The sequence below is a fragment of the Marmota monax genome, unplaced genomic scaffold (genome assembly GCF_021218885.2).
Source record: "Marmota monax isolate L192 unplaced genomic scaffold, Marmota_monax_Labrador192_F-V1.1 WCK01_AAM20220418_F8-fsc00073, whole genome shotgun sequence".
Classification (NCBI taxonomy): Eukaryota; Metazoa; Chordata; class Mammalia; order Rodentia; family Sciuridae; genus Marmota; species Marmota monax.
The window spans coordinates 3,400,064-3,426,175 of record NW_026692846.1 but is presented as its reverse complement, the minus strand read 5'-3'; the positions used below and the strand labels follow the sequence as shown (position 1 = coordinate 3,426,175).

General features: G+C 53.4%; 1 protein-coding gene across 2 annotated transcripts in view; it reads right to left on the bottom strand.

Annotated features, from left to right (window-relative positions):
- Positions 1-1,051: 1,051 nt before the first annotated feature.
- Ago2 (argonaute RISC catalytic component 2) overlaps positions 1,052-26,112 on the bottom strand; it is an 87,306-nt gene continuing 62,245 nt past the window's right edge. For both annotated transcript variants that reach the window (XM_046448975.2, XM_058580864.1), the window contains exons 5-19: positions 24,446-24,582; positions 23,422-23,556; positions 22,578-22,665; positions 21,121-21,268; positions 20,317-20,436; positions 20,059-20,181; positions 18,168-18,301; positions 16,181-16,365; positions 14,744-14,903; positions 10,458-10,548; positions 8,132-8,326; positions 6,170-6,304; positions 3,560-3,661; positions 2,181-2,380; positions 1,052-1,980 (exon numbers count right to left, since the gene is read on the bottom strand). In XM_046448975.2, coding sequence (XP_046304931.1) covers positions 1,872-1,980; positions 2,181-2,380; positions 3,560-3,661; positions 6,170-6,304; positions 8,132-8,326; positions 10,458-10,548; positions 14,744-14,903; positions 16,181-16,365; positions 18,168-18,301; positions 20,059-20,181; positions 20,317-20,436; positions 21,121-21,268; positions 22,578-22,665; positions 23,422-23,556; positions 24,446-24,582 — 2,062 coding nt within the window. In that variant the 3' untranslated portion in view covers positions 1,052-1,871. The remainder of the gene's footprint in view (positions 1,981-2,180; positions 2,381-3,559; positions 3,662-6,169; positions 6,305-8,131; positions 8,327-10,457; positions 10,549-14,743; positions 14,904-16,180; positions 16,366-18,167; positions 18,302-20,058; positions 20,182-20,316; positions 20,437-21,120; positions 21,269-22,577; positions 22,666-23,421; positions 23,557-24,445; positions 24,583-26,112) is intronic.

The following is a 26,112-nucleotide window of genomic DNA, read 5'->3' as shown; positions in this document are numbered from 1 at the left end:
GACTAATGTCATTAGTAAGAGACCCACATGCACACATAGACACCCCCCCACTGAGTACTCATCTTCACCGACCACAGCCACCTGTCACTGCCGCCAGCCCAGGCCCAGGGTCAGGATGCTCTGCCAGGGGCTCACCAACACTCCTACCACCTCTGGAGTGAAGGACAGGAACAGGTGGGTGCCTACCTCAGCATGAGGCACCACCTTTGGGACCCTCACTCCACCGCAGTGCCAGAGGTAACGTCACATAGGGATGGGGAAGGGACATCGGCAGGGAGAGGGGAAACCTGCAGAGCACAAAGCAGCACAGGGGAGGCTTGTCCCCTTCCTTAAGGTCTACATGGAGCATGGGCATGATTCTCAGATTGCACACGAGGACAACAGGCCCATTCAGCACAAATAGCCACATCTGCTGTTACCTTTAAGCTGTCTGTGGCGTCACTCTTAGTGCAATGGTTTCTAGATTGGCAAACCCACATCTGGGGCCCTGGATGCAAATCCCAACAGAGCGTTCTGTGTCCTCTGCTGGCATCTCCATGGGCGATCCTCCCAGGGCAGGTTCCACTGCCCTGACTGCAGCCAGGAGAGAGCTACCGGCAGCAGCTTTCTGTCTGTCTCAGTGCATAGATCCTATGAAACTCGCCTAACAAGACTGCACGCAGGGAGAAGTGCACTCTGATACATGAACTTGTTTCCCAGCGATGGAAGAATAAATAAACTCCATTTGTGCTTCATCGGCTGAGCAACACATGGGGAGGAGGCAGAGGGAGGGTGGCGAGTGACTGGTGGACACGCCGTCCCTCCCGGAGGTACAAGCCACACAGTCCACACTGGGGGCAGATGGCTGTCACACAAAGTCAGTTGCATATTCCTGTACTTAAGCACTAAGAGCCACAAGAGGTGGCCTGTCTCCAGGCTCCAACACTCCTGATATGCAAAACAGGTCACAAGAAGCACCCCGTAGTCAACAAAAGGAAAACAGCATCTACCTATCACATTAATACTGCAAACCAGATATATATATTCTTCTCTTACATTAAAGACATAACAGTGAAAAAGGATTGTACTGTATTTCTCACCACAGACCCGTATTCTTTAGAAACTTTGGAAAATAAACGTCACAGTCCTATAGGACAAATCTTATGATTAGACTGTCGGTATATTGTCTTTCTTCTCTTTTTAAATAAATTGTTATTAAAATGGCACTTATCTGCCAATCTCTCTGGACATGTCACTGCTGTAAACACACGTGGCCCTCCTTCTGCCACTGTACCTCGGCTCACACTATGGGAGGTAGGCAATGGCAGAGCAAGACACACCTGTGGATGCCGCGCACGGCCACCTGCCCTTAGGGCTGAGCTTGTGCAGCCAGGCCACAAGCACACCACGCCTCTTGGAAATCAACTTCAGTGACAACATCAGAATGTTCAAGGCTTTAAAACCACAATGTTTTGTGTTGCTTTCACTCTCAGAACATTCACAGCTAGTTTGAGCCCATCAATTTCATAGAGAATTATGTGTTAAAAACAAGTAAATTGAATGACCAAATAAATTAAAAAATGTTTTAAAGCCCTGAGTTCATAGACTGGTTTTAGGATTTTTAGGAAACACGGGGTTCTATTTTAATAAGCAGCTCATAGATTTTGGCAAACCATATTTCCTACGACAGTGGGGTCTCATACAGGTCTGCAGTTCAAAATCCAAGTTTGAAATCTGGGACGGAAGGCATTCTGGAAAATGGAGATCTGATAAAATCAATGACGTCTCATGTTGGATGCTGGCTGTCACGGAGGGCTGGGCGTCTGTTGGTCTGAGTGAGGCTGGTCTCGTGTGAATCCAACTTGGTGCACAATCGCTGGACACTAGACACGTCAAGCAAAGTACATGGTGCGCAGCGTGTCCTGATGGACCTGGACCGCCTTGGCCAGGGCCTGGTGGTCTCGCCCGTTGCTCTGCCCCGAGGTATGGCTCCCCTCAGCACTGCAGGGACACAGGAGGGAGAGAGAACAGCCTTTACTGGACAGACACCTGGGGAGGGGAGCAGTGTGCGCGGGCACACAGCTGATGAGTGGCTGCAAGGCTGCCATGTTGAGGGACCTGTGTGTTCAATGGGGCCTAGGTGGCTGCTAGGATACCTGTCTATCAGAGGCAGTCCCTGCCCCAACGGGCACAAGACTCACCTATCGTGTTCTTTGTCTACCAGGTGGTACCTGGCCCGGAAGGCCACCAGGTGGGCATAGTAGGCTGGCGCTGGGATGGACACAGAGCGTGTGCAGCGCACGTAGGTGTGACACAGCTGGTAGGTGAGAATCTGCAGCTCGTCAGAAGAGAAACGATTGTCATCCCAGAGGACATGGTAGTGGGACGGCCTGCTTGTCCCCTGAAAGCAGATTACAGGATAAAATAAGCCAAATGCACTGTGAAATCTTCCCAAAGAACATTGCAATGATGTTAAAGACAAAAAGCGATGACTGGCCCAGGTGGGTGTGTCCAGACACGGCGACAGCAGGGTGCCGGCTCCCCGAGCCCCCCACAAGGCTCCCCCCTAGAAAGTCTCTGGGCAGAAGAGAAGCCAGAGGCCTGAAAGTGAGGGTTCCCCTGTCAGGAGGGAAGCAGGGGGGTGGGGGTGTGTGGGGGGGCACACAGCAGATAGAGGAGACATCTCGGAAACAGTGTGCCTTCACAGAGAAAGCTGTGGTGGGGGACAGGACCAACGGGACAGGCCATCTGCATCAGGAACTTGCATAGAGGCCTTCACATTCTCTACCTTTATTTTGTTCTTCTTTTTCCTTTCCTCATAAACAAGTTTCAAATCTGTAAAAACAGCCTCAGTTCTTAGGTCTAGCAAATGGGCTGCAGGTGGCCACACCCCAGGTGCAGTCCTCCACCCGAGTGGTAAAGACAGTGTGGACTGAGGCAGGTCAGCTTCTCAATGGAAATGGCACTTTGGTGGCCACATGCATGTGTCCACCCTTGGCCAGATATGGGTCTTTTCCCCGAAGGAGCCTGACAGGGTCACAGGAGATGGCAACTGCATCTCCTGGTGCCAGCACTCACCTGGAGCCTGCCCAACCAGCCAGCCCCCGCGGAGGGGCTGCAAGGTCGACCAGCCAGAGCTGCCTCTTCATGTGCCCTACGGCAGCAGCTTCCTGGTGGCCGCGTGAACATTCAGGTCTCATTTTCTAGCTTGCTAAGCGCCACCCACAATATAGCCTCTACCCCCTCAAGTGCCCTGGCACTCACAGCTCCTTCTGCCTGGACCTCACTTCCTTCAAAATGGAACTCAACTGGGGAAGCCCTGGTGGCCACTCCACATGGTCTACCCTAGCACCTCTGTGGTTCTTTCCTTCCAAGTGTCTGACATGGCCACAGTCTCCTGGGTCCCAGGTTAACTACCCATCTCTCACAGCCAGAGTGTGAGCCAGGGACGGGAGGTGGGCAGACCCTTGTCCATGCCACTCCACCAGGTCCCAGGGCTGATTAGAGCACAGGAGTTGGCTGATTGTGTGATGACATTGCAAATATCCCAAACTGTGTGCACGGGGCCCTCCGTCCTCACCTGGATGCCGGCATGACTACATAGGTAGAAGTCAAACTCCGTTGGGTGGGTGATCTTCGTGTCCACAGTTGTGCCTGCAGGAATGTTCCCACTCTTCCCAACCTGCAGCAACACAAGAGCCTCATCAGACAGGACACAGGGAGTACGGAAGATAGTCCACACAGGCTTTCTGGCCAAAGCAAATCTTTATTATTTATTTTTTGTGGTGCTGGGGAATCGAACCTAGGGCCTTATGCATGCAAGGCAAGCACTTAACCAACTGAGCCCCAGCCCCGTGACAAATTTTCAAACTGCTTAATGCGTGTGTTCAGAGGAGAGTGTGAAACTCCAGCCAGTATTAATAACTAGACTCGCTCTGTTTCGTCACCCTCGCATCCTATAAGCTGCACAGCTCAAGTTCAGTCTTCACTGAACCATCTACTCTAAGAGGGTTTGGCACTGTTGGTGCCACTCTGATCTGGGGGGGCCCAGGGGTACTACCAGCAACATACTGAAGCAACATGCTATCAACATCCAAGCTGGGCGAGGACCCTCTGTGCAGGCTGGTGCCCAGCACGTCCACGTAGCACTCAAGGCAGGGAAGCAAAACCCTAAAAGCTGGCCAGGGCTCCCACGAGTGGCTGGCTCCTGGCCACCACTTGCAAGAGAGCAGTGCAGCCTTAGTAACTTAGACTCTGTCTTGAAATACAAAGGGTTAGGTATGTATGTGCAAGGGCAAGAACTGAGCCCAGGCCACCTCACTCAAGACCCTGGACCCTTAACCCCAGCACAATGCCTGCATCCCCACACTTGGGATTAGCAAGCCAGCCTCAGAATATAAACTAGTGTTCCCCCCCCCCCCCCATTCCTGATCTCTGACATGGTAAAAGAGTTTTCCTTGAAGGTTTGATAAATCTTACCTGCAAAACTCTCACTACACTCATAAATACACCAAGTAACTTTGTGTGTTCTGTCATACTTAAGATGATCTGTTACTGAAGGTTTGGAGAAACTTGCTTGTGAAGCTCTCTGGGCCAATACCTTAGAATGATCATATAGTGATCACATAAAGGGTCACGCTCCTATGCTTAGATATGTCCTCTTCTGTTCCTTGTGGAGTCTTACTCGGTCTATTTTCAAAGAGGCAGGTTTTGATTTTAATCTCCTGTCTTGCTTCTTTACTTTGTACTTATTTTCCATTCTGGGAAGGGGGAGAGGGTGTAGGTGTTTCCAGGAATAGTTGCCTACGGAGCCTTCTTGCTTCCTGGCAACGGGGACCTGGGGACTGAGGAGAGGAAGGAGCCCAGCCCCCGAGCTCTGCAGCTCTCCCTCGACTCCTGGGTCCTGGGGTCTCTTCTTTCCATTCTGTCTTTATTCTCACTTTCTGTCATGGTTCTTGTTTTATACCCAATGCATCTAAGTCTCCAGGCTGCACTGTTTTAGCTATACCGCACAGGTTTGAAATGAAATCTTCTGGTTTTTGTTCATTTCTGAGTGCTCTGCAATTTCTATCTTCATTATATGTTTAATGCATGAGCTACTTAGCAGTAAATTGAAAGTTTCAAGTGTTCTTAAACTTCATTCCTACTGATTTGGAATTTAACTGTATAATGATCAAAACATAAGGCTTATTATACAAAACTTGAGGTATGGAAATGTGAGCGGCTCCTCTGTCCTGGTGGAAAGCCAGCTTTGTAGCCCTTCTGTGTGGCCCCAGGTGCTGTGGCAGGTCCTGTCCAGTTACGGTGCCTGGATCATCCTTTTTTCACTCTTGCAGTTTTCAGCTCTCATTTTTTCCCATTTCAACTTCTGATGAAATTCTGTCCGGTTTTGCTTCACTTTTTTTTTTTTTCCCATTCTTATATAATTTTAGGGCAGAGTACTGGGTACATTTAAGATCACAGATGCTCAATCTTGATAGTGAATTAGTCCTTTTATGAGACAAAATATCCCCTTTCCTCACTGTAACATTTACCTTTTGGTTCCTCCATTTACATCACAACATTGCTTCTTGCACTGGTGTGGCAGTAGGGCCACCAGGACTGAGCTGCAGTTAGTCCTCTTCAGCACCCAGTGCATCTAAACCACCCTGCTCTTGCCTGCTGTCACCAGTGTGAAGGCTGTGGTTCTCAGCCTGGGTCCTGCCCTCCTAGGCACTGTCTCTTTCATGGGCAGAGGCAGGACCATGTGTCCTATTAGGAGTGTGGAAGATGCTCTCAGCTATTCCCAACCCATGTGAGAGCTCCTCAGGACCACCTAGCAGCACTTCCCAACAGTCCCACATGGGCCCGTGGCTGACTCCATCCTATCACACTCCACGCTTTCCCAGTCCACGGCTGTGTGTCCAACGGGTTCTCAGAATCATCTCTTTTGGTAATTTATGAGATAAATGACATTTTAAAACCGGACCTATCCCAGATCTGCGAGATTCAAGATAAAACTGCTCCCAAGGCAAAGAGAGCCATCCAGGACACTTGAGGCGGTTCCCAAGAAGCTCCTCAGAGCACAGTCTCCCCGGGCCTGGGGCAGCAGCTCTGAGTGGCTGGTAGGAGCTCTGTGAGGTGGCTCAGGACCCTGAAATGACCCACGCATATCCCCAGGGCATCACCAGGACATGCCAGGGGGGCTCACCCGCTCGTTCTTGTCAGTGCAGAAGAGCCGTGTGTGGTGCCTCTTCTGCACCACGATGAACGTAATCCCCGGCTGGTAGTCCTTTTCCAGCTTAATACAGGCCTCACGGATGGCCAGCAGCTCGTGGTGAAGGACCTGGAAGGGAGAGAGAGACAGGCAGGTTTCAGGGTCGTTCTAGGCCTCGTGCTACTCGAAGTAAACATCTTAAAAATATGTGCCACTTAAACGCCTAGAGTCAAGCCTTCCAGCTCTGCTAGCGTGTGCCTGGGCATGCAACTTCCCTTGTGACTTCCTGCTTTCATTTATACAATAGAGCTAGGGACACCCAGGTTTCATGGCTAACTGGTTTTTAAGTTAGAAAATGCATGAAAATGATGACCACAGCACTTAGAACACTCTCAGTGCTCAGTAGACGGCACTCACACCCCTCAGGGCTGAGGCACTGCAGAGGACTTACAGCACTGAGAAAGTCGGTCATTCATTAAGCTGCTGCTTTTTAAATACCTATCTAATGGAAAAGGCAATGGCTTAGGAGTCAGACCGGAGTTTGAATCTGAGCTCTGCCACCAATTAGCCATGTGGAAAGCCACACATTCTGACCCCCAATCCTACCTGTAAAACTTGCATGCCCTATCTGAGTCCCGATGGGAAGACGGAAAATGATGGGCACAGCCTACGAACCAGGGCACTTTGAATTTCTGTTATTTTTTAGGGTCTTGCTGTTCTGTTCAGGCTGATCTTGAACTCCTGGATTCAAGCCATCCACCTGCCTCAGCCTTGTAGCTGGGATGACAGGTATGTGCCTCTGTGCCTGGCTACACTATAGATTTTAAGCAATAATCTCAATCAAAATACTCTATTACAATGTCTCAAGAACATAAGTTCTGGGTGCAGAAAACTCAGTTGTGGGATTCTGTAAGACAGAGTGCTCAGAGCCTAGGAAGGCAGATCCCCTCTCTACATGGGCATGGCACTGTGACATGGGGGAAAAGGGCCAGGAGCTCAAGGGAGGGAGAAGAGTCCCTGCTGGGGGAGCCCAGGAGGTCTGTCAACACAACAGGACCCTGAGCTGTGAGGGCACAGAGGGAGCCACCAGCCAGGCTCTGCAGCAGCTCAGAAAGGCCACTTGGTCAAGAAGCAGAATCTGTTGCACCTGGAGCCTCTGAAGTGCACAAGGACAATTCCCCACCAGTGAGTGGCCCCCACTGCCACCACTGCTTAACAACACACTTGCTTTCGGAGTGGAGAAACAGAAGTGCAACCAGCCCAAGCTGATGGGGAGAATCTCAGGGCCAGGACAGAGTTCTATTGCCACAGGCAGGGCACCTTGACTCAGCACTGTTGGAGGCAGAATCAGGAGAATAAGGCCACTTCCATGCCCTCGCTCACCCCTGCATGTGAGGGCTTTCTTCCCCTTCCAGACCCTCTCTTACCCACTGGGCCCACCCATCTCTGTGCACCCACGGTGCCGGGGTCATGATGTTGCAGAGCCCCTTCTGCCACATGCAGTTCTTATCCTGCTGCTGTGGTACCTACTCCAGCCTGTCTCTCACACTACAGACAGAAGGGTCACCAGATATAAGGTCTCTGTCGTGCAAAGACCTTGTTCCCCTGACAGCTCTTCATATCCTCCAAGGCAAAGTCCACACTTCTGGAAAGCGTGGGCAGTGAGCTATGCTGCTGAACCCACCGCTGGCCAGGTGAGACCCTCACTCCCATGTCTCCAGGGCCCAAGCTCATACCCACTCCTTCTCCACTTCCTCTGCCCCGACTCTGCACCATGAGCCCGACTAGGGCCAGGGCCTGGACAATCCCGTGCCCTGCAGTCTCCACCACTCTGCCTTCCACACTCTGACCGCATCAACCTTGGGTAGAAAGCCACTGAGTCAGTCTGCATTAGTGTACTGGGGAATCTTAAGACACCAGACAAAGATAGAGAAGCTCAAAGGGAGGATAGCCAACCTGCTGGAACTGGCCTTCGGAGACACCATCGCGGTAGAAGATGATGCGGGTGGGTTTGAAGCGTGTGGACTTGTAGAACTGGATGAGCAGCTCACGCACCATGGCCGCCAGGTCCTGAATGATCTCTTGCCGGTGCTGCTGCACACGCACAGTGGCGCAGTAGCGGTTGGGGTGCGCATCCATGCTGCCCACGACCTGTGGAAACATGCAGTGAGCATTTGGCAAGGTTTCCAGGCTCCCTCTTCTAGGTAGGTGGTGGCGCTGGCCTGCAGGTGGGCAGAAGGGTCTCCACCTGGATGTCCCAATACAGCAAAGTGGAAGTGGTGTCCTTGCTTTCTCTGAAGGTTTGGCACCTGCTTTTCCAAAGAGCCCACTGCATTATCAACACACAGCAACCCAGATTTTGGTTCTCAGGAAAGGGGAACTCCCAAAGGCCAGAAGCTGTATGAGCCCAAGTATGAATGCCAACCAGAGGGAGACAGGGTGAGCAGGCGAGAGAGCAGAATGAGCCCGTGGCGACTCAGGTTGTCTGGTCGGGGTATAGGGAGTGTCAGGGACAACGGGAACTCAGCCCTGTAGGAAAATGGACGGGCACTACCAGGACCTGCTCACCTCTGAGCTGGGAGGCAGGTTCCTTAAACTGGAAAGACCGAGGGAAAGCCTGTGCCCGTGGAAAGCAGGCTCCAGGAAGCCAGCTTCTCAGGAAACCCACGCAGGACAGCAGTCCCCGGGCCAGCCCCCGACGCCTTGCCTAGGTCCTGCCTTGGCCAAGATTTTCCTCTCAAACAAGTGAAAATAGACAGACCCTGAAATGTTAAGTTGGTATAAACAAATAAATTAACATAAACAGAAATCTGTTTCTATTTATTGAGAATTTGGGGGTTGGGGTGAACACAGATTTCTGTTCCTGAAAACTTGAAAACATAACCCTCTAAACCCAGAGATAATATTCAACACTACACCACATCTGTCCAGAAGAACAAACACTAACAGGGACAGGTGAGGCAGGGAGACGGCAAGACCCAGCGCTGGAGCCTGCAGGCCCGCAGTGGGTGCAGAGCTCGGCCGGGGAAGCCCCGGGGGCCTCCTCTCTGGGCCCAGCTTCCTCCTCTGTAAACCTGAGCACAGCCAGCCACGCCGAGCAGAGGTGCTGAGCTGCTGCTCTCTGACCAAAGGAGGAAGGAGCCAAAGGCATCCAGCAAAGCGAGAAATGCTGCTCGCACGGGAAGTGCTGGGTCGCAGTTACTGGGCCAGGCAGCAGGAACTACCTTGCTTACATGACACTGATTTCATAAGGGGAGTGACACGATTTATGTGTGCTACACACACATGTACCCAAGTACCATGGCAGCTCCCTTCCACCCACGGCTTACCTGGCTCCCCACATCCCTGAGACAGGGTCCTAGACCACAGTCCCTCCAGACTTATCAGATGATGCCGCATTTTCTTAGCTCCATGGGCCAGGCTCCGTGCTGGGGCTTAACTACACTGTCTCACAATAATCTTTAGAGATCCACAGTGGTTTCCTCACTTTACCCAAGAGAAAGTTCAGGAACGTTAAGCTTAACTGCTCAAAAGAAACAGACGCGAGCAGGCAGAGTCTGCAGTAGTCCAGGGCCGAGCTCAGCCTGTGCTTCTGTGATCCATCCAGGGCACCCTCTGCAGCTGTGCCCTGCCCAAAAGGAACCCACCTTCAGGGGCCTCAGCTCTCACTCCTGCCAGCAGCCCAGCACTTCTCTGAGGCAATTTGGCCAAGAAAGCCAGGGCACATGGCAGGGCTCTCAAGAACCCAAGGTGACACTGGGGGGTGAAACCCAGTGGCTCCAGACAATGACCAAAAAGAGACACCTGATGCTTTCTGATTTCCCCCACTGCTACGAGGCCAAGGCCCTCAGAAAAGATGGCTCTCAGGCAACCCCCTTTGCTCTCTGCACTCCAAAGCTTAAACCCTCACTATGAGGAAGGCATGGTTTGGTTCTCTTTTAAAATAAAGGCCACCGTAACAGTAACCCTAGACCCTCCTGAGAACAATCAGCGCTGCTAGGCAGCAGGACGGAGGCCCAGCTGAAGAGGGTGGAACGCCAGGTGGGCAGCCAGTCCACGTGCGTCTATGGACAGCGCTGGTGCGTGTGACTGTTTCATGCCACCGTCAGTGTCCCCTTCAATCGCCTATTCGCCATGAGGCCCTGAGGTTACCGAGCAGCTGGGCAAACCTCCATGCCCTTCAGCCATATGGCTGCAGAGACCACATGTGTCTTGGTGGTCTCTGCAGAGTCCTAAGCACCACGCCACCAACAGAGGCTCAGAGGAGAGCACTGACACTCACTGCGGCAATCGAAGGCTTCTTCCCGTCCCCCGCAGGTGGGTGAGTGACATCTGCTCCCAGAAAGATCACAGGCTGCTGGAACACTGGAGGCCTGCAGAAGTAAGTGGCATTGGAGGCCTGGATCTCTGACGGGGTCAGTTACCACCCTGCGACCTGTGCAGTCGGCAGAGCGGTCATGCTTTTGAGCAGAACCTTTACTTTAAAGGTCACAAAGAAACCTCACACATACGTAACATGAGGGCTGAAATATGCCTCAGAAGGACCCTGAGAAAGTGGAGCATGGGTGGAATGTACCCCAGACAAGACTGGCCAGGCACTGATGGCTGTTGAGGTCAGGTCAGACACATGAGGGTTCATTGTTCCTTCTCTTCTTTGTGTTTACTTTAAAATTTCCAAAAAATTTCCCATGGCTTGGGCTAGGGACGTAGCCCAGTGGTAGAGTGCTTGCCTAGCATGTGGGAGGCTGTGGGTTCCATCCCTAGCACCAGAGGGGAGGGGAAGGGAGAGGGAGAAGATCCCATGGGTTGTTACTCAGGCTTGGTGCTGCTGCAGGGAGTCTCTCCACCCACGACTCTATTGTGGGAGAGGCTGCTCTGAGCACCGGAGGAGGCCCAGCAGCACTCTTAGCCTCCACTCACTCCTCCTGGGAAGCAATGTGCACAGGAGGGGTTGCTCTAGGGAGGGTTGTGCTGTCCGCTTTCAGGGATGCTACATGACCACAGAAGCTCATGCGTGTCCAGTACTTTCAGAGGGCTCCTCACACGGTGGCACTAGCAGCTGGCCCCATTACCATTTCCATGCTGATGGAGAAAATATCATGAGAGTGTAGAGACCTGTGTCACACCTTCGGCTGCATCCTGCCCTACAGCTAGAGACTGGGTTGGGTGTAAGAAAGGGTTCCGTTCCACCTGCGGTGGGTCTTAATCTGCCCTCTTCCAAACTGCATCAACTGCTTAGTCTCAGGACTCCCCTTTGGTGCCAGAAGGATGAGTGGGTATTGCCACAGAGAGAACTGAAGAACAGACACTCCTAGGCAGGGAGTGGCAGCCAGGAGAATCTGTCCCAGCCACCAGGGGGTGTGGAAGGTGGGTTCCTTGGCACACAGACACAAGCAAGGATGTGCTCCCCACCCAGCGCTGGCTTAGGACCTCCCATTTGCTCCTGGGCAGGTCTGCAGTCTCTGACCATACTCCTCAGCAGGCTGGCAGAAGGGATCCCGCTAGGGATGCTGGCCATTGGGACCTGCTTCCATCTCACTTTGGGTGTCCCTTGCTCAGCCACAGGGACAGCCATTAAGCCCAGCATGGCTGTGCATGCCCACCCCTGCACTTCCTCAGGATGCAGAAGGAGCTTCATACACATATGCCCCATGCCAGCTGCCTCAGCAGGTGGCTAGGGTCCCTCCAATCCCCACTGTAGTTCCAGCTGCACCTGGGGCACTGGCTGGCTGGGTGGGGGTTCCTGGCAGACCTCAGGCCGCTGTCTGCTGCCCCATTAAGGCCAGGCAATTCACAGGCACCTGCTTCCCACAGTGCCACATCACTACCGCTGCCAGGTACGGAGGCAGACGGCATGGAGAAAGCACACCCCACACTGTGAACTCTGGGGAGGCCCCCAAATGGCATCAGTCCCACTGACCAGGCTCTAGAACCAGCCAGCACCCCATGTGGCCTCACTATGCTCTGTCACACCAGAAGGCAGGAGCCGCGGGAAGCCACACCACGGGCCTTGACCACTCACTGTCAGGGAGCTCGGAGTGCAGGGCCAGCCTGTGACACCCTCATTCACACATGCAAATCACACGGAACAAGCAAAACCACACCTGTCCCAGCAACCTCGCCTCCTTGCAGCCAGCTCCCTGAATCTACTAACCTTTGACTGCCTCCCAGACGCCTGATGACCACCTTCCCACTGCCTGGCAGTCAGGTTCCTTGGCAAGGTCTCCAGGGACTGTCACCTCAGCTGGCCCAACAGACCTTCCTGTATCCAGAAATGCACTCAGGCCTCATCAAGCACGGCTCACTGCGGCCTTGCGACCCAGGACACACTTTCCCAGGCATCCAGAGACCGGGCCACCTTTCCTCCCTGGCCTCACTGCTGTCTCCACTGCTGCCCCCAGGGCTGCGACACTGGCCCTCCCAGCACTCAGAAGCTCCCTCAAGGGGTCTCCTCCAGCCTCCTGGCTTTGAACACCATCCAGGATTCCGGGATCTCATGGCCTCTGGGTATCAGACGCCTGCTTCCCACAGGCCACATCACATGACCCAGGGGCTCTGCAGAGGCCTGAGCAGCAAGCCTGGGCCCTCAGCTGTGAGCATGCGCTTGACCTCTCGGGAACAAGGCCGAGGGCTCTGAAGCCATCCTTGCTTCTTCCGTAAACACATACCTGCCTGCCAGTTCCAGGGTTCTCTCTTCAAAGCCACCCAGAGTCAGGGTGTTCCCTCTCCACGTCTGCCTCCAGCCTGGCAGAGGCCAGTGGCCCCTCTATGCAGAGCCACAGGCAGCCTTCCAGAACACAGGTCAGGTGTGCCCCCGTAGCTGCAGCTTACCTCGCGGGCACACCACTTTTGTAGCCTTTCAGCGAAACAACTACCATCGCTCCCTCAGCTCCCGTGTCAGGGCCCTGGAGGCCACGTCCTCTGCCAGATGCTCATCTGAGCTCATCCCCTGCCACTGTGATGCGGCTCACTGGCACACCAGGTGTGAGGTCCTCATAGCCATCACCCCTCCATTAAAGGGGTACAGACGAGGTCCCGGGGCTCTCTGTTTATGGCCTAAACTCCTTGCACACAACAACCTCAGAGCCTGCTGGCTAACGGAACTACCTTTGGGGTTGCCAACTGCCCCTTGACGTGTCCTCATTCGTTCCCAGGAACTCGTGGGGGTGGAATGGCTCTCGCTCAGAGCTGGGAGCAAATTCAGGCAGAGGCCAGGTTCCTCCGCACCAACCTCCTCTCCCCAGCTGCGAGCATAACTCGGCAGTGCTTAGAGTGTGTGTCCCTGGCCACCACATCAGCAGTGCAGGGCAGAGTGGATTCTTGGGCCAGAAACATGACCTGCCGAGCCAGACACTGGCGAACCAGACCCACAGAGTGTCGCATGTTGGTGCTCTGGTGTGGCCCCAGAGTCATGTTTTGGAGATGTGGTCCCCAGTGCGAGGCTACTGAGAGGTGTGGCCTAGTAGAAGATGGTTAGGTCACTGGGGCGTCACCCTGGGAAGGGACTAATGCCCATCTTGCTGGGATGAGTTAGTTACCATGAGAGACTTGTGCAAACTTCTTCCGCCGTGTGACCCTCTCTATGCATGTGAGCATTCCCAACATGAAACCATCCACCAGGAAACCTCGGCAGAAGCCAGGGTTGGCACCTCACTCTTGGACCTCTACTGTACCTCTAAATAAACCTCTTTTCCTTCTAAACTTTGCAGCCTCGGGTATTTCCTTCTAACAACACAAAATGGAAGGAGACACTAACCTAACCCCAGGGCAGGCTGGAGGTTACACCTGGGCAGTGCTTATCAATGTCTGCCTCCACTTTTCACCATCATCTCTTTGACACTAGGACAGTCAGGTTCACTGAAGTATTTCACTGTCTTCACCATTTTTCTGTCATTCCTATACTAAGACAAGGCCCTGGGACTTTAATGATAAGATCTCAACATCTGTCATCATAACTACCCCTTTCGTCTGTGCTGGAGGCCCTGGTTTCTGAGGAGGGGCACATGGTAAACTTGGTTCTGCAATTTAGTACCCAGGGCAACAAGCCAGCCCCAGGGGGCACTCGAGAAAGGCATAGCTGCATCACACCCGCCCCCAGCTCAGGGACATGCAGGCAGCTCGTTCTCAGCCACACTTCCTGGGCTGGCCTGGGATCCAGCAACAGTGATTCCTGTGTGGCACTTTTCAGACAGAAGTGCTCCAATCACAGCATCAAGTGCCGTCCTTCCCTGGTAGGGAGCCTCTGGTAGGAACTCCCGTGCAGACTCTAGAACATCCCGCTGCTCCAGGATCCTGCAGGTGAACAGGGCACCCCTCTCCAGCCATTCCAAGTGTGCCCCTGCTGAGCCTCACTCACCTGCACAGATCCTAGCACAGGGAGGGGTGCCCACTCTGGCCCTGCACTTGCCCCCTGCATATACCCCTGGTCCTAGAGAGACTGTGTGTAGTCGGGCCCCATGTCCTCAGCACTGTCCAGGACAGCTCTCACCCAGGCACCTCTGCACACCATGCCCTGTCCCACTGAAAACCATCCACGCACCCAGCACACAGGCAGAAGGGCTGGCTCACCTGCCCTGGGGCAGCAGGATGTTGTTGACGCCCCCCAGCTTGACATTGATCTTCAGGCAGAGGTTGGACAGGGTCTGTGGTGTGGTTCTCTGCACGTTTTTCATCTGCACACACTGTGTGGCCATCCCAAGTACTGTGTCGCCCACGCGCTTGACCTCAGCTGTGAGACACAAAGGGGCACACATCACAGATTCCACCAGTGCCCCTTCCTCTGTTGGCCTGAGGGCAGCAGCTGTCTCTAGCTCTCCAGCCCTTCAGCCCCGACCTGAACTGCGCTGGTGCAGTGTCCAACCACAGCACTCCTCTGGACATTTTTGGTCATGAGTGACTGCGGTCACCTATGTGACAGGATCTCTGGCAGGTGGAGGGGCCGAGGTTCTGGCCAAGTGCTCTTCAGCACTGCTGTGCACCTGTGCCAGGCTCACCCTCATTGGGAATGTGAAGCTGCATGGGCATATCTCATCCTTCCAGTCTGTGAACCAAGAGCACTTAAATGAGTTACCCAGGGCCAAGGGCAGGAAGATGAGGCACTGCTCAGCAGGACGACATCTTCTTATAGCACAGGCTTGAGTGCTTAGATATAAACACACTCACACCTGGGAACCCTTGGCAAACGCAGAGCTGACATCAGAGCTCTCCAGGCCCACAGGCCTCCACCCTGGACGCTTCCCCATCAGGTGCCCCTGTGGCAGCTCTGAGGAAAGAGGACGCTCAGGGCAGCACCACAGCTTTCTTGTTACTGCTTTTCTGGAAGTTGAGCTTGGAGGGGAGAAGCGTGGCTTTCACTTGTCTGTAATTGGACTCCGAGTAGACAGGGAGCCTTGCTAGGGACACCCACCAAGCCCCAGTGCTTCCCTGGGCCCTTCTGGGTTCCGCCCTGCTGCCAGAGGCTCTCCCAGGCTGTCCGCATGCTCTCCTGCTTCTGTCTGCATGCCCTGGCTTCTGGATGCAGGGCTGTATCTGACTTCTTTGTATTCTCCAGCGGCTGGGGCACCACAAACAAGGCTCAGGATACCATGGCTAGAAGAATGTGCAACTGTTCTTTGGCATAAAGGACTCTGACGTGGTTTAGAGGTGATTAAAGCTAGGCTATGGCGGACACAGGAGCTGTTGGAGGCTTCCTGGGAGACACTGCAGAGCCAGGGAACCCCACTTCTCTGCCAGCACTCAAGTGGCATGGTGTACACAACTACCTTCCGGCCCAGTTATCGACTGTCTGGAGGTGCTGGCTCCCTAGTCCTGTGGCCTCAGATGGAGTAATGAGGCTGGCCCTGGCTGCCGGAGTGCAGTGGCCAGGACCAACCTTCTTCCTCAGAGTCACGAATAAACTAGAGGCCAATGCTCCCCAGTGTGGCAAAACACAAGGGTGCTCAGGTTACAACCTACTCTTACAAAGGCCACCATGGCCCCTGAATCCAACAGTCACCAGATACCCACCATAGACTGGGGTCTTGCCAGGCAGGATGACCACCACCAGCTGCAGGCCAGCGTATGTATTCTTCAGGTGCCGGAACATGGGCTCCACACTGTCCGCCCCCTGGGCATATTTGCAGAAGCACGGCTGGCCCTGGATGGGCATTCCAGCATCTCTTGAGATCTTTCGAAGTTGCTCTGTGAAGGACCTGTGGAAGAAGGTCCATTTCATTAAAACACACAGCTAGTGGAAAAGAATTCATACCAACCAGAGGTCCTGAATAAAGAGCACAAGGTTCATGAAGCCAAAAGTACATTTACAGAGGTCAGAGTTAAGTTTTTAAATTAAGTCTCACACAGGGCCAGAATTCAAAGCAGTGTGTGCTGGAACATCAGCCCCTGAAAGAGCTGACACGAAACCATCCAGAGGCTACCAGAAAGGGACGACGGAGGCAGGGCCGAGACCAAGCAGGGACTCCAACTTGTACTCATGTCGCCTCTCGGGCCGACACTCCCAGGGTGCAGAGGTGTCCTTCCACAGGACGGTGCCAAGCTGCTGCTGCTCCGCTGTAGGCCAGGGCAGTCCCTGTGTCAGGTAAGAGCTTGGTTTCCCCACCAGAATGAAGGCACACAGAGTACAGAAGACGACCCGTGCGCCGTCATCCTACATTCACCCATTATTCCTGGGGACACGGGCTGGACTTGAGACAACCATAACAGGAAAGAGAACAAGCCACAGCCAACGGGCCTGGAAGCTCAGCTGGGTGGGACAGGGATCTACTACTTCTTTGTGGAGCTTAGGGATGAACCCTGCGTCATCTTCTACCATCAGGCGGAGGACAGTGTGCTCCAGCATAGCATGTCAGTGTCCAGTTCCCCACACGTCCTCCCTCTGCACTCTTATCTACATGTGACCATGCCTTAGCACCACGGAGCTCCAGGTGAAAGCCAGAGGAAGGGATGGAGGACCATGGACAGGTGGCACCCAGGCTCTCACTGTCCCCAGAGTCCTCTGTGATTCCAGCCCATCCTTCCAGCAGTGGAGCCTCCGGGAGGTGATGGACTCTGGCCCTGGGTGGTTGCCTTGAGCTTTCAGAAGGCCCCTGGCTGGTCTGGTCAAGTTGTCAGCTATACTCATGGGCTTTGGGATTTCCCCCTTCTACCCCCCCAGACGAGGAGAAGCACAACAGCACGAACCACAAAACTGTGTTTCCTGACACCAGGTCAGGACTGGTCCCTCCTAGTGCCCCTCTGCTGGGTGGTCCTGCACAGCACACAGCAAACGACCTAACGCTCTTGCTCCTCTCTCCCCTCTTGAGCAGGGAGGACGAAGACACTCCCAGCCTTGCCACCTCCTTATTTTACCATCAGCCCCGTCTTATTTTCTCAGTTTATAGATGTATCAAGTTAAAGTATTTTTAAAAAATTTAGTTCATGGATCCAACTTCCTCTTTTGTTTCTAATTTATTAATTTACTTATTTTGTTTTGTGAGACAGACACTTGCCAGGTTGCCCAGGCTGATTTCGAGGCTCAGTCTCCTGAGCAGCTGGGCTACAGGTATTGCCACTACACCAGGCTCGGTCTTGAGCCAATCGCCAGCCCATTTTAATATTTCTTTGAGACAAGGTCTTGCTAAGTTGCCAAGGCTGGCCTCAAACTTGCAGTGCTCCTGCCTTAGTCTCCCGGGTTACAGGGATTATAGATAGGTACATCACTGTGCCTGCTCTGTCTACATTTTAAACTCACTCGGCAGGTATTGTCTGTAATCTGTACTACCTGCTCGTGCCCATGTTCACAGTGGTCCTGTGGGTAAGATGCACACCAAGAGGGCCGAAGCTCCTGATCCGGCTGCCCCACCATGTGTTCTGATAGGGAAAGGCTGACAAGCCCTGACATCGGGATCCTAGTAGACACCCTGCCGCCCGATCAGAGTCGATCTTCCAAGAAGTCATTTGATTACCACCCCCCACCCCAGAACCACTGCCAGGCATGTCTGGTTTTCAAGCTTACTTAAGATGGACTTCCGTGCACTGGCGCTGGGGGGCGAAGCAGGCAATGGCCCACACCTTGATCTCGATGCCTGTGTGGAACTGCTTGTTCCTCATGTCCCAGACACCCTGGACAGGGGTGGCAATTGCTTTGTTCTGCAAGCATCAAGAAGTGTAGAGTGAGAAACAATGGCGAACACATTCCCCTGATCAAGAATGACTTGAGGGCAAAAACTTAACCTGTCTATTGTCTCCTGTCTCTCGCCCGCAGTGTCACAGGCAACCTGCACCTATCTGCAGAATGATTGGACCACCGATGGTGGGTGTTTGGGGAGGAGCTGGATGACTAACAGGTGGATATGTGGCAGGTGGAGGGGAGACGGAGGCCGGGTGGGGTATGCATGGAGAGTTGTAGGAAGAATGGATGGGTGTGGGGTGTACGGAAGCTAAGCCAGGAGATCAGGAAGAGCCCAAATCTCCATCCACCTTCCTAAATAGCCTGGTGGGACACAAGTGTCTTGTGAGGACACAGCAAGGCTTCCTGCTATATGAAATGTGCCCCTGATGTCACCTCCTCTGCTATCAATGAGGATGCCAGAGAGGCAAACAAGTCTAAGGTCTGGGCTTGAAGTCTTCATTCCACCACCTGGCCGGCCCTGGGACCACCCTGGAGCCACCTGGAGGGAGACAGGTGCTGTTTATACAATGTCCAGGCTCTCAGCAGGAGGCCTGCTCAGAAGTCCTTTCAGGACAGGGAGCATCCTGTGGACCGTGTTCAGCAGTGGAATACCACACAACCGTCACCAAGAATCAGAATCTCGTCTCATAACACAGATGACCTGTGAGCCCTCTGTGAGCTGTGAGAGTAAACAGGACAGTGACAAGAGGCAGGGCACAGAGTGTACTTGATAGGAACAAGAAGGCATGAAAAAATATATAATAACCCCTGGGTGGTTTTACAAATGAGAAAGATGACATCATGGTTTTCCTGGAGGGCAACTCTGGATTCACATCCTAGCCTGCACCAGCAGCAAAAACAAAGTCCTGGTACAGATCTCAAAGACTACAGCTTGAAGTTTTAGTACGTAAAAAGGGAACAAAGACAGGTAGACTCCTCCCACAAGATCCATCGCTGTGGAGTAGGTAACTCTGGATGCTCAGGCCCAAAGGCCTAGGCATTGCCCCCAGGGCCATCACCCGGTCCCTGTCCAGAGGGCCCTGTCTAGAGAGTGCTCCGTGTTGTGCACCCCAGAGGAAATGAAGAGACTCTTCTTATGAGCCCTACCATGCTCAGTGGTCAAGATATCTTGGCACACACACTGACTACAGACACACACACAACAACAAAAAATCCAGGTTAAACTTGCAAAAACTAAGTGCATGGTGGCCAGGCCTGTAAGTCTAGCGACTTGAGGGGCTGAAAGAAGAGGTCCACAAGTTAGAGGCCAGCTTGGGCAACTTAGTGAGCCTGTCTCAAAATAAAATTAAAAAGAAAAGGGCTGCAGGTGTGGCTCAGTGGTAGTGTAATGCCTGGCATATAAAAGGCCCTGGGTTCACTCCCTAGTAACAGGAAAAAAGGAAAAAAGACACACACGCACGCACGCACGCACGCACACACACACACAAAACAAACACCTAAGGTGCCATGCTTGCCACCAAATACCCATGAAGCAAAAGCTAAAGAACAGGAAACAGGATAAGCCTCTAGAGAAGAGTTCAGAACCAGAGAGCACTGATGACGGGAGGAATGACACGGGATTCTGAAGGCATCACGGACTATTCTGAAACCTTCCCCAAGGCCCCAGGGAAGTCAGGTCCTCGTGAGGTCTTTTCTCCTCATGGACAGCCAACAAGGCTCAGAGACTGCTGCTCCACAGCACCAGCAGACATGTCCCTGGCCCCTGTGCACCTACCCGGCCTCCGTAGAGGATGGAGGGTGGCTGTAGGACCCGCCCCGTCACATCAGTCATCTCGTCTTTCACCATGATTCCAAACTCACGGACATATGGGTCTGTGTTGAAACTTGCACTTCGCATCTTGAAAAGGGAAAGGAGAGAAAGCCTGGAGTCAGACAGGCCTCTGTTCGTTCCAGTGGCCACAACTGTCTAACGCACAGGAGGTCTCCTAGCCTTGGTGCCCACCCCAGGTCCAACCTCAGGACACATGCTCACCAATTTGCTGATCTCTTCTTGCCTATCGGGCGCTGACCGGGCAGTCGCTCTGATCATAGTTGAGGTCTGATTGTCGGTTAATTTTTTTATACATCTCTGTCCTGCTACTATGTTACAGACCTACAGAAGAGATGTGGAAAGGAGTCAGCACCTATGCTGTGTGCAGCCAGGAAGCAAAGGGGGTCTCAGCAGTGGAGGACAAGCACCCACACTGGAAGAGAGGTGCTGCAGGCCTTCTGGCTCACCACAGCACCCATGCTGAGGAAACCCAGCACGGCACCACGGGCACCACAGGCACACGACGGCACCCACTCCAGCCTGCAAGGCACGTGGGGCCCCTCGAGAGTCCCCAGGCCATCTCAAATCCTCAGCAGTACCAACGTGAAGTGTGTGAACGTGAAACCAGCTGCACAAGGAAAGGTCTGGGGCAGCAAAGAAGCCAAGGCCCTGTGCAATCTGAAGACTGACGTGCAAGGATGAGTTAACGTGGCTTGTTGTGCAGTGTGGATCTTTCCCCAAGGAAAGCAGTTTCCAAGCGGCCTTACTCTGGATGGAAACTGAACACCTGGCGCGGGCATTCAGCACTGACTTCCTTCCTTCTGGGCACAGGCCCTAGAACTCATTCACCCACACACCAATCCCACTAGAGCTGCTGGTCCAGTTCCCGTAAAGGGAAACCAAGGTTCGGCAACATCCAATAACTCGCCCAGGGTACCATACGCCAGACGATGACCAAGCTAGGACCGTGTTGTTCTTGAGATGGCCAGGCCTGGCCCAGTGCACTCTCTCCTCCAAGCCACTTGCCTCCAAGGGAAGGTAGGTGTGTTTCTGCTCCTGTCCGACTTGTAAACACGGGAGGTGGGGGTAGCGCAGAACCAGCTTGTGCCTGTCCTTGAAGTACTGGGCCACTGTGCATTCCACGGTCTGCCCACTCTCCTGCTGTAGGGGGAACCTGAGGGCAAAGAGGCGGCTCAGACAAGAATATCCTGGGATCCCTGGAGCAACTGCTGGAGTCTGCATGTGCTCACCCAGGGCTGAGTCCTTGTGCTTGCTTTGCTGGGGTGATGTGTGGGAAGAAATGCTCAAGGATTTCTGGGAGTAGAAGCCAAGCCCTATCTCCTAGTTGACCTCAACTATTCCAGAGCCCACAATTCTCATTCTGTCTCCACCGGAGGAAAATAAAGAATACCCCCACACAAAGACACAACAGTCAGAAGTTAACCATATGTATACAGGAAAAAAATAATTCATGATAAACAAAGACAAATCTAGAAACCAAGGCCTGTGTGGTTCCCAAAAGACTACGGTGACTCTGAGAGGCACTCCTGTGTTCAGGCCCCAGCACGCCCCACTGTTCATGTGTGCACTGCCCTATGTGTGGCTGAGGCAGGAGGAGATGCAGGGGACCAGGATGGGAGAGCCAGCTGATGTTCCCCACATTGGGGAGGGCAGCCCTACCAGGGGACAAGGCCACAAGGCACAGCTTTTCTGTGCTGACTCCTCTGCTCCATCTAGCATGCGCAGGCAATCTGCAGCCTCTGCCCAGACAGAGACGGCATTAGGCCCAGATCTGGCTGAGCTCCCCCTACTGCTCCATGTCAGTACCCCCAGGGCTGTGCCACAGGCTAGGTAGGGGTTTCCATACAAGACTACAAGACAAGACAAGGCCTCACTGGGCTCAGTAGACCCCGGGTCCAAACCCATCATCCCCCTGACACACAAACACATACTCAGGGCTGGGAGTGTAGCTCAGTGGTGGAGTACTTGCTCAGCACACGTGAGGCACTGAGTTTGATCCTCAACACCACATAAAAACAAACAAACAAATAAATAAAGGTACTGTGTCCATCTACAACTGAAAACAAAAGCAAAAACACCACATATTTAGCGGGCACAGCTCTGCATTCCTAGTCAGGCAATGGACAGCACAGGCATGGACACTGAAGCATGTGGTCCACGTGAGGAGACAGCAGAAGACACACGCCAGGCAGCCAGATGGGGCAGTCTGGACCTGGTGGCCCCGAGGGTCAGGACCGTGTCCACAGCGGCCCACTGTTCCCAGCCCCACTTCTTTCTCCTGTGACAGCAGGGAGGATGACAGGGAGCCCTGTCCACCACTACCCTTCACAGGGTTTATTTTATCAGGTGAACTCTGGGATCTAAACAGCCATATCAAGTAGGGTACTGTCATGCAAAAGCAAAACAAATGAACCCCCTTAGGAGGACCAAGGCCCCAGAATTTGAAGGGGTAGCCATCTTACGTTTGATGGCTGGCAGGCCGCCTGGTCACGTTGCAGACGCGGTACTTCCTCTTCATCTGCCCACAGTGCGTTATCTCCACCTTTAGACCTGGGGGACCAGCACAGACAGTGTGAGCATGCAGGCTGAACTCCCCTTTAGAGTCGGTTTTCACAGGAACTGTGTCCATAGACCCAGACACGGGGGTTCCAAATCTGCTGCAGGATTCCCCGAGGAGGGGAACACAGGCTACCACAGAGGTGGAGTCCACTTCCCTGCAGGGAAACTTGACGCTGCAAGACACAGCATCTCCGTCCCTGGGGAGCACGTGGACTGTGCAGGGAGTGCAGGCTCCTCTGCCCCCCATGGGGCCACCAAGTGACGTCAGCAATGCTGACGGCCCTTTGATGGCAGGTGCAGCCAGCACTGCCACTGATGGGCAGGGGTCCCCAAGAAAATCCTGGAATCCTGGACCCACACCTCCTAGAGTGGATGGATGCCAGGCTGAGAAGGCACCGTCAATGTGAGGGCCAGAAGGCATCCTGCGGTCTGGAGAGGACAGCCCAGGTGAGGCCATGCTGGCACTCTGAGGGTGTTTCTAGTCCTCCATCTGCGACTCAGACAGCACTGACCCATCAGCTGTCCCACCCCACCCCATCCCACAAAGACAGCTGCACTTATCTAGAAAATGACCATTCTGGCTCTGTGGAATGGATTCCAACCATCTCTACCAGGAGAGCTGACGGCTACCTTCTCCTGCCACTTCCACCTCCCTCCACATGCAAAGAAATAAGAACTCAGAGGCCAGAGGGCCAGGAAGGGCTGCCCAGCCCTGTACCCTGGAGGTGGGGATGGGTGGCTCATTACCTTTAATTTCTTTGGTAAACTTTACCCTTTGGGAATCTGTCAGAGGTTTTTGTTGTTCTTCAATACTTTTAAAATCCAGAACTTCACAAACGAACTCAATCACTGGCTGTGCCTTGTAAAACGCTGTTGCCGACACTGTGGGCAGGAAAGGAGAGCTGAGGCTTGTCTGTGCCCCTGCAGGTGGCTCCTGGCAACCAGAGGCTTCTGCAGGCCAGCCCGCCACCCAGGGTCCCCACCTGAGACCCAGGGATTCAACATCAAGGGGTTGGCTGAGCCTCGGTGAAGAAGTCAGTGACAATAAAACTAGTTCTTAAAAAATAAAGCCCGACGATCATGACAGCTGGGGTTTTCTAGATACCTCTGAAGCAGACACTTCTAGAAGTATTAGTCCCTTTATATAATCATCCTTTAATAAATGTGTATCTGAGCAAGATAGCATCTTGAGGCCTTTCTAGAGCTTTCCATAGTAGCTGACTCTCACACGAGAATTCTTTTTTTCTGAACTTCACTCTTGTTAGCAGAGAACAAATGGAGGCCCAACACTGAGGAGCAACCATCCTCAGGAAGGCACAGCCACGCCCACGCCTGGCTGGTGTGCAGACGGTGCTCTTTTGGGAGTCTACAAAGACAGGGGCAACTTGGGAAAGCTCTGGCTGTGACTGGGAAAGACCTGCTAAGCGTGGCCAGACACGGCTGTACTCGAACCTTGCAGCAACTTGTGAGCCTGAGATACGAGGGCGAGAAGTCAGGCATGCAGTGCCAACCCTACGCCTGGGGACCTCAGTAACACCAAGGCCATGGCAGAGGCAGCTCCTCGGGCCACCTCAGCCTCCCAGGGCTACGATGCCTCTGAGAACCACTCCTGACCTACATACCACACAGGTGACACAAGCCAGGTGTCAAGATACACCAGTGCTTTGCCATAAGCCATGTTTGGAGCTGGCCACAAGAGTCCTCCCCAAGGTCTTGGCTCCTCCACATGTTCCCCAACCCACCCACAGTTAGGGCCCAGAGCTTTGCTTACCATCTATATTCAGCATCATTTTCCAAAGAGAAGGTCGGACGGACTGATGGAAGCCAAACCACACTTCTCGGCCCCCACCAAGAGGATTGGAGCAGCCCTCAGAGGCAGTGAAAAAGGAGCGACCCACGGGGGTGTACCTGCAACCAGAGGCCTCGCCTGATGAGAGCACAGCCAAGCAGGGCAGGCCAACCACACCCGCCCTCCTTCCATGCCAGCCAGCAGGCAGACACACTCGGATCATTCTGTTTTATTCTTCTGTAAGGTTGCTTTTACCATACTGTACTCCAGGCTGTGTTCACAGCCGACTGAGGGACACTGTGCGGGCAACAGCCCTGGGGACTTGTGGCCTTGCAGTAGGGACAGCATGAGATGTTTAACCTATTACACAGCATGGAGACCCAGGGGACCATTCTCCTCAGCGCTGGTGCCAGATGGCCTGAGACCCTGGTGGCCACAGCTCACGGACGCACGGCTGGAACTAGAGGGTGCTCCTGTGAGTCTACAAAGACAGAGGCAACTTGGGAAGGTTCTGGCTGTGGCTCAGAGCCTCCAGGTGCATTCAGAGGGCCGCCGTTGCCTGGTATTTCCCGCCCACCTCAAGGTCATCACACTTACTGCTCATCTTAAGAGTAGCAGCTATGCATGTCAACTCTAGAACAGGGCTGTATCAAGTACATGGGGCAGGCAGACGGACGTGAGCATTTTCCAAGTGCCAACAACTACCAGGCTGAGGCAGCCGGACTGGCCAGCCCCAGGCCTTGGGGAGAGGTTGCTTCAAGCTGTGTGGTTGCTGAGGATGCCATAGAGATGCACAACCCAGCATTTATTTCCCATTTTGCTCAGCTGTTTACTGAGTGCTTCCCAGGCACCAGGCACCAGGCACTCAGGGGCAGGGCTGGCCAGCACAGGAAGATCCACATGCCTGGGCTTACAACTGTCTGGAGTGCTGGCCCGAGCCAGGACCACCTGGATACATTCTTCAGAGCAACCTTGCCTAGGGGCTGCCTGGGATGTGCCACCACGCATGACCCCGAAGGAGGATGCGCGGTCTAGCAGAGATGCATGTGGGTCACAGTCTTAAAAATCACGTGGTCCTTTTCATTTTCCACCTAAGATGTGTTAAATCTGCTACTATTCCTATTGTTTTTCCAAAATGAAAATAACCATTTCTTCCTGCTATAAAATTAATGTAAATCATCCAAAAGAATTCAGAAACAAGATCACTACAGTCATTCCTGCCACTCAATGAAAGATACAGACAACATTTCAACAACTACCCTTCTGGATGTTTCCTTCTACACACACACACTGCCTCTCCCCCATCCACAGCGCCAAGAACCATACTGAGAGAAGCGTTATCAGTCCAGACAGTGGCAGATTATATGCCAAGGCCCCAGCAGTGTCAGCTGGTCCTGGTTACCTCCACAGGCCGCTCCATGGACGGAAAGGAGCCTTCCACTCTCTCCTCAGTTTAGAGTGTGCTCAGCCCTGGGGGGGCACTTGGAGTGGAGTTGTTTCAGTTTGAGGTTTCTGCTTTTCTTTTTTTTTTTTAAATATATATATTTTAGATGTAGTTGGACACAATACATTTATTTATTTATTTTTATGTCATGCTGAGGATCAAACCCAGGGCCCCACATGCACCAGGCAAGCGCTCTACGGCTGAC